The sequence below is a fragment of the Ammospiza caudacuta genome, chromosome 1 (assembly GCF_027887145.1).
Source record: "Ammospiza caudacuta isolate bAmmCau1 chromosome 1, bAmmCau1.pri, whole genome shotgun sequence".
Taxonomy (NCBI): Eukaryota; Metazoa; Chordata; class Aves; order Passeriformes; family Passerellidae; genus Ammospiza; species Ammospiza caudacuta.
Window position 1 is genome coordinate 132,675,591 of NC_080593.1, and position 16,497 is coordinate 132,692,087.

Below are 16,497 nucleotides of genomic sequence, written 5' to 3' on the forward strand. Positions count from 1 at the left end.
AAACCCCCCCCCTTTTACTCTGATTTATGCTTAATGAAAAGGCAAAAGAAATGTTATACAAATATTTTCAGTAGCTGAAAACTGGGTATCAGTGCAAAACCACAACTACAGACATTCCTCACTGCTGGGCTGAACTGTTCTCAAAACAATCCAATGTAAAGGCCACTGACAAATATTTCTGACATTCTGCAGTCACAAAGAATTAGAGTGCTGTGTTTGGTGCAGATCACATTGCTTGTGCTTTAGAGGTATTATTTAGGCTTCAGTCTATGGTTTGCTAAGGACTCTGAACTCATGGCCTCTCTCATCCTAAAATCTCAGAATAATCACTGCTGTTTAGTAGCATTTCATTGCATGTCCATCAAAAATGCTCAAAATAGCAGAGATTAAGAAGCTACAGTCTCTTTGTCTATCTCAGCTATGAACAGTTCTGAAAAACACATTTAGTGTCGCTCTCTGTGGATCTTTCAGACCAAAAGATGTAGGAGGAGAAAAATATTAAGAGCATCTACTAAGGTGAATCCTGGAATCTAGTTCACACTGAAAAGGGGAAAACTCAGAAGAAATTATGTCAGAAACCATTCTTACTGTTCAAGAAGTACACCATATTTTCTCTCCCTGTTGCAGAAACAAAGCCACCAAGTATATTTTCAGGAAAATATTTAAATAAAATTGATGAAGTGTCAACACTTGACTGCTTGTTTAAATTGAACATAATTATAAAAGCTGTTACAGAGTGTTCAATTTGTTTCGATGTTATTATATATCATAAAGACTCATTCAAGCAGGGAGAATAGTGCGGACAAGGCATGAAGATTAGAAGATGTCTTAGACTTCTCCCTGGAACAGCATGAAATATAATCTAAAGCAGCCAAAATTCTTTTAGTGGAGCTAATTTCTTTTCACTGGAGCTTTATGAAGAAAAGAATCAGTGTTCCTTTATGCTGCAAGAACACTTTGCTATTTGCTTAACAGGAAGTTAAATGAACCAAAGCTATAGACAGAAAAAAAAAAATCCACCATCAATTAATGTGACAAATTCTTAATAGGAAAACAAATCAGATTTATTTAAAAACTGAGGTCTTGGTTCTGGCGTATTTGTGTTTTCCCAAGGGTGAGCTTATATTCCCAAGATTTATATTTTTCATAGCTTATGCTTTCTGAGGAGTACATATGTCCATGGGAGAGGGCTTTTTCCTGCATTGCTCCTGCTGAGTAGCCCAAAGACTAATCAAGAGGACCATGGCAAGCTGTAGCTGCTTACGCTCCAGGTGCACCACAGCTGATGAGAAGTGGTGTGCAAGAGCTCGATACCCACTGCCATCACAAGCACCACTCACATTATCAACTGAGATAAGGCATTTGAATGTTAAATTTTTCTCTCTTCTTCCATAATCTGTCACATTCAGATGGGAAGCACAAGGCAAGTTCCCAGGGACCTCCTGGAATGATCCCAGCACTTTACCTAGGATACCCTTTTGATACCCTTGTATTTTCTAAAAATAGGCTGAGTAGTGAGTTCTTATATTCCACCTAAAACACAGATATGTTGGTCTGAAATTCTGGACCAGACATCTTTACACAGGCACTTCCAGGCTGTGGAGGATGATGCATGACCACAGCCGCTCAGTAGTGCTTACAGTCTCCAATCAACTCAGCACACCATTGTCACAGCTGCATGCCATGGTACTGAACCAATTCCACTTCACCCAGAGAGCAGGACAGAAGCTGAATTCCTAACTGTTTAATAATATCCATTCATCCATACTTCTTGCGCAGTATCGATATTTTGCCTTCAAAATTAGACATCCATACATTTATCGAAGCAGTCAACTTTATGGTATCTCTGTGCACTCTGAGTGAGAAGCAAGGGGTTCTGACCATAATTAAGAATAATATATTCTGTGATTCACTCTCTTCCACAAGGTAAAAAACAGCAGTTAATTAAATATTAAAAGATTCTAAGCATATAGTAGCAAGTAGTAAAACTAGCATGAGAAATGTGCCTGCCTATGTCAGCCATAAAATACAGGAGAAAACCTTAAAATTTAAAACTGATCATAACTTTTTTAATACCACTGTTATGAAACTTTCTACTATTATTCAAATGGAAATTCACTCAGGCTGGCCTCTGGTTGGGATTCTTGTGCTCTGAAAGTCTCTGTGCTAGTGTGGGGGTCTCCTGCATGGAGGTGCTGCCAGTGGTGGATCTCTCTCACAGCTTACAAGATTCTTTGCCAACAAGCTGCTCCTCATTTGGAGACAGATAAAATCCTCAAAATAAAACCCTAAAATACTTCAAACTTTTCAGAATTCTACCCCTTTATCACACCCTAATGACTAATAGCTTTTTAAATGTCACATCTCAAAAACATTGTTTCTCCAGCATATAAAACAGAGAGAAAAAGCCCTGAATTTCAAAGTAAAACTAATAATAATTAAAAAATTTTTTCTTCTCTATTGGAGAATTCCCCTCTGCCTTGGTTTACTATTTATAAACCACCAGTCTGGGATTAATTATTATAAATCCTTAAAGCCGAAAAGAAGATTTTAGGCATTTTATTCTACGTATAATCTATACCATTATTAAACTGCAGCTCAAATGCACTTTATGTCCTATTTCTGTTGGTCACCTTTTAACATTTATGTTTTTTACCTATAGTAAATTTTACTCCCTGGGAGAAAGAATTTCTTAGTACTCTGAAAGGACAGGACCACCCATCTGGCGTGGCAGGGCTGAGTGGGAGCAGTGTCCCCTGCCAGGCTCCAGGGACACTCACCAGGCACCCCGTCCCTCATCCAGTAAGCGATGTCTGTTCCATCTGCAGGGTCGAAAACATCCGTAACATTGATGGACTGCAGCAGAGTCATGATCTCTTTCACAACGTCCCGGGCTTCAGCACTGCCAGAAAAACCCAGTCCAGATGGCTGGAAGGTGCCCTCATCAGACTCCATAACAATATCAAAGTTGGAGATATTTTCCTAAACACGTAAGAAATGAAGGTATTATGCTGTGGTTGTTATTTTAGCTGGCATCATATACTGGATTCTAGGTGTCATTGTGAGCATACCACAACAAATTTGTTGACCAAATTTGGGAATCGCAGACCAACATGACTGGTCTGCCATTCCCAAATACTTGCTTTCAGACTTCTGAAGTGCCACCTAGAAAGGTAAGACATCACCATCATATTGCAGTTTTCATTTGCAGCTCTCCCTTTCTTCTCAGAGTTGAGACTCTGAAATTCTGTTGCAGTGGAGAGGGTATAAAGTCCTTTGGCTTTGAAATTGGAGGCATCCAAGGCCTTCATAGACTGTGAGGAACAGTCTATTTAAAAGCCAGCTGGTGCCTGTTCAGAAACACATTATTTTCAATATAGCATATAGTCAATTCTGATATGGATTGGAGGATTGAAATGTCAAGGTTTTCTCCCAGACCTGAAGGAATAATATCTATTTTAAGGAAAAATTGTGTTTCCAAGGTAAATACTCCCAAGAAACATGAAAGGTAAGATTTTGTGTACAAGTAGCATAATAACATTTGCTTTTAGTGAGTACTTGGAAGAATCTTTTAAGCTAAAAGAACAAATATTAGCAATTTATTTGCTTACTATATTTGCTTCGATTGCTCAGTTACAAAGATCTAATTGGAATAAATACATAATGATTTTACACGAATTAAGATCTCATTAAAAAAATGGGATCTGGAGAGGCACATAACTTTGAAAAAAGAGTTTATGGTCATGTCAGGCAGAAAAAAAGCTATACTTCAGACCTTGAATGTGACTAAGAGAACCTACTGCAGGTTTTACTCCTTTGCCCAGATTTTATGACTGCCATGGGTTATTTATTACAAGAAAGTCATTACAAGGGATATGTGATAGCAGCAACTAACAGATCCATGTCACTACCAGCATATATAAGACTACAATTCAGTAAATAATTCTTTAACATTTTTCTGTATATAAACCAAAATATGTACTACAGGTAGCTGTGAATAATTCACATAAGTTTTCAGATGTCCTTTATAGAATTTGCAAAGAACTGTTTAACACTTTCCCAAAACTTTTTTCTTTTGAATGAAACAATTCTAACAGAGCAGAGCTATTTACTTTTAACTTGGAAATATATCCAGTAGTTAAAAAAAAAATAATATAAAATCTTTTCATGATAAAGAAACTGCAGATGTTATAATACCTTAAGATAACCAATTTATCTACCCATTTAACTACTGGAAATCAATGTGCAAATAACCAATCTTGTCACCTCATTGGCAATCACCATTTTTAGACAGTGAAAAATATCTTCAGTTTGTGAGAATTAAATGTAAATAATTAGGCTACATATGGTATCTAGGCCTATCATCAAATGCTGTCCTGAGGTTATGAGCGTCAACATGAATCATGACTCACAGACTGTCTGAGTATAGTGGGAGAGAAGCAGGCCAAGAAAAGCACACTGCAGGCTAAAATGGACCAGTGATGTGTCTCCAATGCCACAGATATAATTAAAAAAATGTCTCAAAATGTAAATCTTCTTTATCATAGGCCCAAGGAGGAAGACTTTATAAAGACAACACACATTTCAGTGTGCCTCTGAATTGCCAGTGAAAGCTAACTTAAGTATAGTGAGCCCTACATAAATATGATGCTGTGGAACTCAACTCTTTGGTTGAGTTTCCAAAGCGGGACTTCTGTCTGTTTTTAGAGCAGCTGCAATGAGGAAAGCAATAAGGCCAGGGGAAGGGCAGTGAAGTAAGAAGAAGAGTGAGCATGGGAACAACATGGACACCTAAAAGAAATTTCTCTTTTAACTCAAAACAACAGAATCCCTAAGTTCAAGAACTTCATAAACGGCTACGATTGCAGAATTGCCATGCTCTTCAGTTGTGTTTTCTCACATAAATGTTTGCATGTGTTTCTAATATGAAACTGAGTAAACAAACCACCCACAATACATTACACCATATTATTTATCTGTAAGAAAGCTATTCAGTTCTGAGAACGTGCTGGAAAGGCATAAAAACAGGACACCCTAGGGAGAGAAATGGACTTCACTGGGGAACAAAAAAGAAACAGGTCACGGCTACTTGAAATACCATGTGTCCTTGAGAAAGCTTTTTCCATATTTGCTCCACTAGAAGATAGGATTACTTATAAAGCTACCCACCATCAAATTTGAAAGTTGCAGTCTTAAAAAAAGATAGATTGGTTTCCCTGTTCCCATTTTTGTACATCTACGTTGGCATTTCTACTTACACAGAGAGAAACACGTGCTGGAAAACTTGCTTAAAATAACTGTTAAAAATAGTGAAGATGCTTTGTCATCATTTGCCACCTATGATGCAAGAATAACTGCCACTAGTAAAGTGAGGTGAGACCATACCTTCCCCTTCACTAATTCAAAGGAACAAACAAACCAGAAAGATTTAAAAAAATAATTGCAGGCTCAGCTGCTTCCTTCAGTCATTCTCCTAGTGAATGTACCATCTAAATAAGCATTTTAAACTCAGCAGGTAATTTTTTTTCAGAAAGTAATTTCATCTGCTGCATCTTGATACTGTGCCACTTCTCTTGGTATGTACCAGAAAATTAAAACTTCTCTGTGTAACCTGCTCCCTAATTCTCTGAACATCAAAAGAGACTTTTATCCTTTGCCTTCTTACAACTCTGTTGCAGAGGAGGTCATCTGTCTTTATTATGTCATCTTTAGCTCTTCAATTGAATTTTTAAATGAAACATTATAATAAATACTGCATGGGAAAATTGGCTTTCTATAGCTTGCTATTCTCATTGAATACACAATTAGGCACAATCCTTACCAATACTTCTCTTATTTTAATTTTTTATTTTAATTAATTTTATTTCTGTTTTCTCTATAAACAATCTATTTTTTTGGTTTTCTAAGCAGAACTAAAAATAAAAGTACTTGTCATCTCTAAGGCAAAAACCTGATAAAATGAAATCACAGAATCACAGAAAGGACAAGGTTGGAGGGGAGCACAGTGGACGGTCTGCTCCAACCTCCCTGCTCAAGCAGGGCCATCCCAGAGCACATGGCACAGCATTGTGTCCAGATGGTTCTCGAATATCTCCAGTGAAGGAGACTCCACAGCCTCTTGGCAATCTGTTCCACTACACCTGCACAAGGAAAGAAGTTCCTCCCCACGTTCAGGTGGAGTTTCCTGTGCATCAGTTTCTGTCCATTGCCTCTTGTCCTATTGCTTGGTACCACTAAGAGCCTGGCTCCATCTTCTTGACACCCTCCCTTGAGAGACTGATAGACATTGATGAGATCCTCTCCTAGTTGTCTTCTCACCTTATCTTTTTCACCCTCTGTGTCCTCCAGGAGCTCCACATCTCTCTTGTACTGTGGATCCCAGAACTGGGTGCTGCATTCCAGCTGTAGCCTCACCAGGTCTGCATAGAAGGGCAGGATCACCTCCCTCAACCTGCTGCCAGTGCTCATCCTAGAGCACCCCAGGATACCTTTGGCCTTCTTAGAGCACACTGCTAGCTCTTGGACAGCTTGGTGTCTACTGGGTCCCTCAGGTCCCTTTCCATGAAGCTGTTTTCCAGCAGGTTGGTTCCCAGCCTGTACTGGTACATAGGGTTATTCCTCCTCAGGTGCAGGACCCTGCATTCACCTCTGTTGTTTCAGAATTTTCTTCTCTGCCCATCTCTCCAGCCTGCCAAGGTCATTCTGAAGGGCTGCTCAGCACTCTGGGGTATTGGCCGCTCCTCCCAGCTTTGTGTTGTTGGGAACTTGCTGAGGAGGCCTCTGCCCCTTCATCCAAGTTACTGGTGAAAAGCTAAACAATACTGGGACCAGTACTGATCCTTGGGGGACACCACCAGTGACAAGCCTCCAACCAGACCCTGTGCCACTGATTACTGTCCCACCCTCTGAGGTCTGTCATTTAGCCTGTAATTATAGTAAACTCCTTCCATTAAGAAAACAAACCCTTGTAATATATACAACTGGTACTTCTTTCTTCTAGGCTAGCCACTGGCAATCCCAAGCAGGTATACCTTACTAACTACCTAAGTAGTTACTTATTCAGTCAAAATCTCAATTGTTAATTCTTACCAGATGTTAAGCTAGACTGCAACATCTCATGACTAATCCATTGAGTCACAGATGGCAATCCCTCTTACTCAGCTTAAGCAGGGACATACCTGAAAGTTTAATGCAGGGAACAGCTATCCTAAGAGCCTTCAGTACTTTGGGGCTGTTTAAAATAGAGTATTACTTGTCCAACAGCTCATTTACGGGTTTTCTTTTTTGTTCCACTGAGAAGAATCACCACTTTACAGGAAAAATACCAAAGTCTGTAAGGACAAAGCACTTGACTAATGGTTCATTTGTTCCAGTGATAAAGGACATCAGTTAATCTGACACTGTGTTTTCAGCTTTCTGTTATTGATTTACGCTTAACTTTAAGAAACAACACTTGTATTCCAGTATTTGTTCCAGAGCAGTCGGGAAACAAATACAGCATGGCAACCATGTTGTAGAACTCACAGGGAAGTGGTGGTCATCCCACTTGCAGTAATAAAAAAAGGTTTAAATCAGCATCCAGATTTTTTAGGCTGGCAACTTAGACTACAGGAAAGACAAGAAAAAACACTGGAAGCACCTAAGTACATGTGACAGCTAGAAAAGAAAAAAAAAAAAGCAAAATAAATAACATCCTCTAAGTATTCAATAATATATAAACATGATGTAGTATAATTTTGAGTTGCTGTTTAGTATGAAGATAATTTAATGAAGCAAAACAGGATAAATTGAAACTAGAGAAAAAACACCACAGCAGCTGTTAGGAAGCAGAGATGCACCAGCATCAAGGCACAATAAACACCAGCCACAAGCGTGATCATATCATTTACACTCTTTTTGAATGAAGACAGGGAAAATTGGGAACACTGTCAGTTATTCATGTTTGTAAATTATCCCATTATTATATGGGAGAAAGCTGATGTAAAGTTGAAGATTTAGAAGCACTATTTTTCCTAGATGACAAGGTATGAAAAAGACTCACCCTTTTATTACAAGATAAAATAGTCTTCTGTCACATTTTATGGGAAAGCAGTACGTAAAAAAGTCTACAGGTTCAGGGGTTTGTTCTGTAGGACAAGTTCTGGTCTCTGAGAAGCCAATGATAAAAATCCCAGTAACTTCAACAGCCCTGGAGCAATTTGGTCGTGTACTTATTAGCACTTCACTCAGTAAAAACATGTTACTGCCACGTTCTGCCTTGTACAATACCACAACTGTTTCCTCTATGATGACTTGCCAGCACTCACAGAGATGACCATTCAGTATTGTAAGTTATTGTAAGTTCCCTGGGATGATAGACAAGAGAAAGCAGAGAGCGCTGAACTTGGCAGCAGGCTAAGTAAGGTATACCTGAAATCTTGTGTTGGGTGATTTTTTTTCTTTGACAAATGGGCCTATCAAAGATAAGTTCTCTTCCTGGAAAACGTTCCATAACTTTAGGCCTTTTACTGCTCAAATGCAAAGGTATCAAAACAATGTCTATGGCTCTGAATGACCACCCCAACACTGTCCTCCTTTGACAGGATTTATGTCTTCACTAGAAAAATAGTCAGCAATGCTAAAATTAAAAATTGTGGTTGACATCTTTCAAACAAAGATGATGTTACTCCTTCAGGAAGCTAATGAGTATTTCTGCAACTTTCAACAAAAGATAAGTGAAAATAAATTTGCAGCACCTTAGAAATTATCACAGCACATACATAATTTTCTATATCTTTCACAGCTGCAGGGAGTTTTGATAGGAGGAAGCCAACTTTCTTACAACTGAACATCCCAATGGACCAAAGACCTGTGGATGGGTGAATCTGCCTGAAGCATGCACTCGAAGCAGCAATCCTCAGAAGATTCTCTATCAGAATCCCTACCAGATTCAATGGGCAGCTCTGCTGAGAGAAAGAGAAGATGCACAGAGGACAAAGATTGCAAGATGCACACAGAACATTTGCTTGAGAGAAAAAGAAAGATTCACAGAGAAAAGTTTTTCTAACACTAGACACGTAAGAATCTTATCTACATGGAAGGAAGACTAGATATCCAGAAGACACACTGTCATGACTGATTTGGGGTCTTCCATCCTTCAGGCAGTGTAAGGAATAAACTTGGGTTTGTGTTTTAGCAAAATCTGTATTTCTCTGCAGCTTTCACAAGAAAGCTTATTCCTAAATACCAGGGAATTAGAAATTCCCATGGACCTAGAACTGGTGTAAAAGATAATTCTGTCATTATATTATCTATACTGTGCTGAATACAATCAGTAGTGCTACTGCCTGTTGTGAGACTGCAGAACACAATGTGATTACTTTCTTTCTGTAGTTTTGCAGATGGACATCTCACTCTTTCTGCATTTCTTTCTCCTTGCAATGAAAGGAATCAACAGGACATCAGTGACCTAAAAAAGCAGCAGTAATTTTATGTAATTTTTGATTATAGACAGTATTGCCTGAGGAAAGTCAAAAGGCTAACGGTCAACACATTTTCCTGGCATAAAAGAATCCCCAATAAAGTCCTTTATGTGTTTGATTCAATTCATGTCTTACATTTCACCAGAATACTTGGTACCTCAGGATATAAAGTGTTCTGAAAACTATGGTTTTAAGGAGACAATATTTTCTGGAGAAGAATCCTTTCACTTGAAAGTGACAAGATTTTTTTTTTAATATTTGCTTCTTAGAGAAAGCAACTCATTAGCAAATCACAGTAGAAATCTTGTGTGATCATCAACAAAGTGTACTTAAACTAGCACGAAATAAATGCCAGCATTTCAGAAAGTCCTGTTTTCATGCAGACACAGTTCCAGCAAAATATTAGATCTTGGTAATAGATACAAAAAAGAAACCATAGTAAACACTAGTGATTGATTTTTTAAAATGTAGTTAAACCTTTACTAAAAAGTTAAAATACTGTATGGTGTTTGCACCAGAAATTGAGGTAAGTACTGTAAGTATCAATATAAGAATACCAACATGCAGAAATATGAAATATCGAGAATGCCTTCTGTAATGGGGTTTGAATTGAATTAATAACATATTAATGCCTCCAGTGATCACAATCAAGTTACTAAAGTAAATTTGAATGTGGCCTAGGATCTCTTAGTCTTCTCATAATGAAATATATTTGCTTTCCCAAAAGATTGTATGCAATACTTCTATTCCAAAATAAATATTATCAGTCATTCATACCCTTAATTCAGCTGGGTAAATAACTGTAACCTTGTTTCATGGTACACAGACCTTGCACAGAATCTAGTCCAAAGCAATGAAAAGGAGGACAGACACTTCATTACATATATTTCTTTCTCCTTTCACAAAGACAGCATAAGAGTAAACACACAAAAAACAACACACTTCACCCTGGCTGAGGGCACTCAGGTATCATTGGTAAAGGTTGTAGCAGAATCTGTACTGAAGAGTTGCACCATGAGGCCTTCTAGAATTATGTTACTCTAGTTTTCAATTTGACTTCTGTGAGAAAGTAGCGTTGCAATGTTTCATGATTCTGAAGCTATTTACTGTATTGTCTGTACAGAAGAGCCCTACTCAGGAACTGGGTCACACAACACTAACCACCGGAAGAAGACTTCAGATGCAGTGTCAAACTCCAAGCCCTGCAGTCTGATTTGAACTTAGATACTTTAATTTCACTGCTCTTTATCAAGATAAGAATCTTTAACGCTAAGGAAAATCAACTCTTTTTCTAGTCTGAAATTAAATCTAATTATTGGCTGAGAGCTAAAAGCAGTGAGCACTTCAACAGGTATCTCCTTTGGAAGCAAAGGTGCTGGTAATTCCCCCAAGAGGCTTCTAACTCATGATCAAGACTGAGCAGGTGCTCTGTGATGTCCTGGTGGGTGGCAGGTACCCTTGCACCAATGGAAGCACTAAAAGTGCTGGAATATACAGGGCTTTCAGCTCTTGGAAATGGCTTAGAAAAATCATGCAAAGAAAACAATGGACGAGGACCATGTGATGCTCTCCAGAAAAATATTTGACAAACCAAAAGCATGGTTGTGTGGGTAATGGATGTGTCTGAGCTTCACCTGACTGCAGTTGGACAAATATGCTTTTCCTAAGCACATATTTACTGGATGCTATCAGAAACAGGAGACAGCACTACGCTAGTCTAAAGCACTAGAGGTTTTGATCAACAAATATGGCTCTTACATTCTCATAAAGCTCTGTACAGCTAATATACCCCATCACTAGCTTTAATAATCAGAATTTATAATACTGGGATCTAGAGAAAAACTTGAGTGTTATAAATAAGGCTATTACATGGGGATATGTGTTAATTATTGGCACCATAGTAAAACCACAATGATGCTATCTCAATTATTTCTGCAGTAACTTATCCACTTTCTAGCAGTGACAACCTACAATGATGTATGAGGAAGAAGGACCTGAACTTAAATTGAAAGATATAATAAATAAGTGACAAAAAAAAAGGAATCTGTACTTGTCCAGTACTATATTGTCTTCATTTCTTCTCCCTTGCCACATTTCCACTGACATGAGGAGGCAATTTACTATGCCAAGGAAATCCATGTCTGCCTGTGCTGAATTACTGCATTCATATTTCTACTTGTTTGTATCGAACTAAACTCGTAAGTCCAGCGATGTAGATGAGTCATACAGGCTGTCTTTTATTTTACAAGGCATCTTTAAATACCACTCTTATTTAACTTGTATTCATTACCATCAGCAAGCAATGTGTGTGCCATACTATCTTAATTGCCAGAAATTTGAGCAAGTAAATCATTAAAAGGTTGTTATTTTTCATGCTAAATTTAATGTACAGTATTAATCAACTTTATTTCATTATTATGAGTAATGCAACATCCTATAGTCAAATCGATTTATAATTATGCCAGATCACATGGCAGAGGGGAAACAAGAACAACAAACAACAGACGGATGTCATTTCTGCCTAAATTCTCCATGTAAATTACAAACTGTTAAGTCAGACAGGGCTTTCTTTGCAGAGCACAACATCCAGATGGAATCTCACCAGCAGAGCAAGAACTGAGACACATCTTTGTCTCAACATTCTAAAAGCAAAGTAACCAAATATCTTGCATGCAACACCCAGCCTGCTTTATATTTCCCTATTTGATCCTTAGGTCTGCTTTTTGGTATTATTTCTGAATAGAAATCTTTGAGACAACAGTGAAACAAAGCCATCGTGGCAAAAGATGAATAAACATGAGACAATTTCATGCGTTGCTGACATCATCACCATAGGATGGATCTTATTGTCCAACATGGACAGCTACAGAGGTAAATCTTCAGATACATTTCTGGTAAGTGGTGTGTACAGACCATCCTTCCACCTCCCCCAAAATGCAGTTCTGTACATAAGAAGCATCTCTTTCATGTGCTACTTATTCCAGAATATTTCTAATCCAGCTGAATATCAGAGTACCAGTGGTAAATCCAGAATCCTTAACATACTAAACTGCAACCTGTCACCTCCTTGAAGCTAAAAAAGCAAGCTCTTGGGTGCCTCTTCCAAAATAAATAACAAAGCTGAGTTATCCCTGTAATTTGGAGATACAAGGAGGTACAACATTATACATGGGTAGTTAAATATACTTCTTGGCAATATGAAACTAGTTAGTGGGAAATATTTGATTGTTCATCAATTAGTCAGAAAACTCTAACTGCTCTAAACCTATCTCTGATAACTCTATTCCAGATGCAAGTTGACCTAATTTGGTTCATCACAGTGAATTTGATTCAAAAGGAGGTTTTCATTTATTTGTTCTGATAGGTTGCTTAGCATTAAAAAATGCTCTTAAGAATTGCTTGCAAGTCTGCTTTCATGCTGTTGTAGAACAGGTAGCTTCCTAGGCACATTCGCATTCACCTTGCCTCTGCCTTGGATTTATTAGCCATTGTTGAGGGTTATACTACTTAATTAGGGAGAAGAATAAAAGATCACTTTAGAATAGTTATACAGGTATAAACTATTCTGTGTATGCTATTACACAGGTATAATCATTCAAGCATAGTTTTTCTGTGGAAAAAACACCCAAACACATACATATTCCAAAGACTCATCTCCAAAATAGTTTTGGCAACTGCCCTTTATCTCATGATGTATTTTGAAATGGCAGCTGTTGGCAGGAGAGATAAATGTTATATTTTTATCCTTATAGCCGTAAGTCATAGAGCTTGTGTGTTCTTTGCATCACCAGAAATCAACCTTTTAGGATTTCCAGATCCCACAAAACTTACAATTGGTAAGTACATTATAGACTATGCGTTACCAAGAAGAGGTAGAAAATACTTTTCTTCATATTATTTTATGTTTTACATTGTAAATGTTATGGGAAAATGCAATGAAGCAGAAATACATAAGGCAAACAAAATTTATTTATATTGCAAACATATGGGGACCATTCATCATTCATTCTCAGAAGGTTAGCTATGTTTGAAAGCTATGGCAGATATCATAATGAAATATCTGTTTCAGAACACTTTTCTGACAAAGTATCTTAGGTCAAGTGGAACATGCACATGTGTGGTTGCAGGGCTTACTGTTAAATGTGAAATTAAGTTTATGATTAAAACCAGAAAATATACTTTCAGGCAGAACTGGGATCACTGGTTTTAGTGAGATATTAAGCTGAACATCTTGACAAAAATAGTAGTCAAGTCATAAGACTGGGGAGAAAAGCACTGTCAAGAAAATGGTGAAAAGACATATTTACCTTGTGTAATTGATAGTATTGCCCAGCACCGACTCCTCCTTGCTCTTCTCCTGTCCACAGCACCAAGCGCAGTGTCCTTTTTGGACGAAGTCCTAAAACACAGGTTTTAATATTGTTTTTAGTATTAAAGACAGATATATTTTGAGCATTTTTTGCATTGGTCTCCAGCCTTCATTGGATAAAAAGCCTGTATTTCCACAAACCAAACACCACCTGTACCAAGTATGGGTTTTTCTATGAAAGACAGGGGTGTGGGGAGAGAGTTCACATGAGGAAGAAGTGGGCAGTTGAGGTACTGCTGCCAGTTGTAGTAGCACAAGAGAAGCACATTTCAGGGACATACTGAAACTGTCTGAAAACCACACCAGAGAGTAACTACCTTGATAGATTTCTAAAACATGTGCTGCTGTCATTGGGGTGGTCTGCAATAAGTAATACATATCCACTCGTAGCAGATCCAAATCAAATTTTCATGAAAACTACCATTGCTTTGTCATGGTTCATTTATTACAATTAATTGAAAATGAGCTGCTGGATTTTTATGAGAAATGTTTATCAATTTCAAGAACTGAGGGGCTATGTAATATCATTTTGCTTTTTATCAATCAGAGAAATGAAAAGCAGTAATCTGTACTTTGGAATCTGAAAGAGTCAGCTGCTAAATGTATGCACGACTTTCTAAAAGAAGGCAAACATGAAGCCATTTTCTATTTTGCTATGGTAGCCCAATCAGAAAGATAAGTTCTCAGATATATTTTGAAGCCATTTTTGCCATGGTAGAACTGATCAGATAGAAGTTGCTTCCCTCTATTTATTTGGTTGTTTCTATTCATAAATTAATACATTGAGAGAAACTTGAGAGCATGGAAGAGCAAACAGATAAAGAAAACATTGTTCTCTGTGCAGTGGAATGCTAATTATGTTAGAGAAAAAAAATAAAGAAAAAACATGAGATTATCACAAGTGATAAAGTACCACACACACACTATTGTGCTGAAGAGAAATAATATCAGTATCACTGTCAAAACTTATTTCATTTCCTAACTGAAATGGATGAAGACTGCCAATAGACTTGACCTCCATTAATTTTTTTCTTTTGACACAATGAATACGATCCACGCATTTCTTCTCAAAACTACATGATAGCAATTCTCCAAACTGAAGGCAGAATATAGTAGGAATACCCCAAATCTGAACAAAAGAGCTTGGATTTTCCAATATTTCATAAAGAAGTGCAAACAAGTTTAAAGGTGTATTTTCTGAATGTTGATCTGCTGACTGTAAACAGAAAGGCTGTCAAACTTCATTACTTTAAAGACAACCTTCTGCACACCTCCCAGTAGATTCCCTGCTCTCCTAAATCACAATAGTAAAGGATTAGACTCCTTTGCTTTTCAAATTAGTCAGATGGGTTATGAGGCAAACTTGAGATAATAAAATAGCTCCCAATTTGAAGTCAGAAAGATTTAAGCCCAAAATAACCCCAAATATGTCAGCAGCTTGGTTAGAAGAGGTGGCTGTGAAAAAGAAGTGCTGGTATAAAACACAGAGGCCAGTGCTGTAGTATGGTTCCAGCAGCACTGCAGTTTAAGTGGAAAAAGGAAGTTTATTTGTCATATCACAAAAAGGCAAAGTAAAGTCCAATCTCCAGCCCACCATACCAAGCCTGTGAGTGTAGATTTGGTAGGAAATGCTCAAGACAGGGAAGCAGCATCTCCTGGCTCCTCCCAGGCAAAAATCAAGCTGCTTTAGTCTGCCACTGCTGCCCTTAGCCAGTGAGGGCCAGTGATCAGGGCATCCTCATGGTTGGCTCAGATGGGCTGTAACCTCAGCTCCTCCTCTCCAGGGGCTGGAGATGATCTCAGCTCACTTGTGGAAAAGACATTAGAGATTCTTATGGCTCCCCCCCACCCCATCCCCAGCCCATCATTGCATCTGTCCATTGAAGCTGGGGAAATAAAATGCCCTGCTGAGCTTTGGTCTCTCCGGTCTGGGACATGGCAAAAAAATAAAAATATATGAGCTATGGAGGCAGTTATTTTAAATACAAACAAAGTCTACAGGGGAAAATTTAATTTCCTCATTATCTTAATCTGAAAGTGATAACTATTTATCTACCTGCTGTTAAAAACAGAGCTAATCTGACCAAAGAGCAGCAAATAAATCCAGTATCCAGAAGTAAAATTGATGAGAATATTCTCAATGCATGTTTTTATTAGAAAAAAAAATGAAGTTCTGTATTCAATTTACAGAAGTTTTTCAAAGTAAGTTTAACTACTTTGGTTTGCTTCTTAAAAACCACTGGTTCCCAGCAAGGTATCATCTTCACAAAATCAGAAGTCTTTCAGATTGCAGCCCAAATATATATTGAAAAGACAGGATAAAATAGCAATTGGGCTAGGAAACTGTTTTATGATGGGTGCAACACATTTGAGGGGTGAGTAGGCAATTTTAAATGAAGGAAAACTGTTATACAAATAAAATTGTGCCTCTTTCCTTGCTATCTGAATAAATTACTTATTACATACTATTAAAGAGGCTATCAGAAGAAAAAACCTACAAATGAATTTCCAAATCTCCACAGTGCTTTAGAAAAATGTGTTATCTTTTTTTCTCCCTTCTACCTTGCCCTTAACTGAAATAAAATCATAGTTTACCACAAAATAACATTTTGGTGATCAGCCTCTATATTATTAGGGTTTATCTCAAACATAAAAGATACTATGGGC

At 37.7% G+C, this 16,497-nt stretch overlaps 1 protein-coding gene across 2 annotated transcripts in view; it reads right to left on the minus strand.

Moving 5' to 3' along the window:
* The window catches only part of CPQ (carboxypeptidase Q), a 144,771-nt gene that overhangs the window by 25,478 nt on the left and 102,796 nt on the right, over positions 1–16,497 (minus strand). For both annotated transcript variants that reach the window (XM_058815395.1, XM_058815388.1), the window contains exons 6-7: positions 13,769–13,860; positions 2,781–2,982 (exon numbers count right to left, since the gene is read on the minus strand). In XM_058815395.1, coding sequence (XP_058671378.1) covers positions 2,781–2,982; positions 13,769–13,860 — 294 coding nt within the window. The remainder of the gene's footprint in view (positions 1–2,780; positions 2,983–13,768; positions 13,861–16,497) is intronic.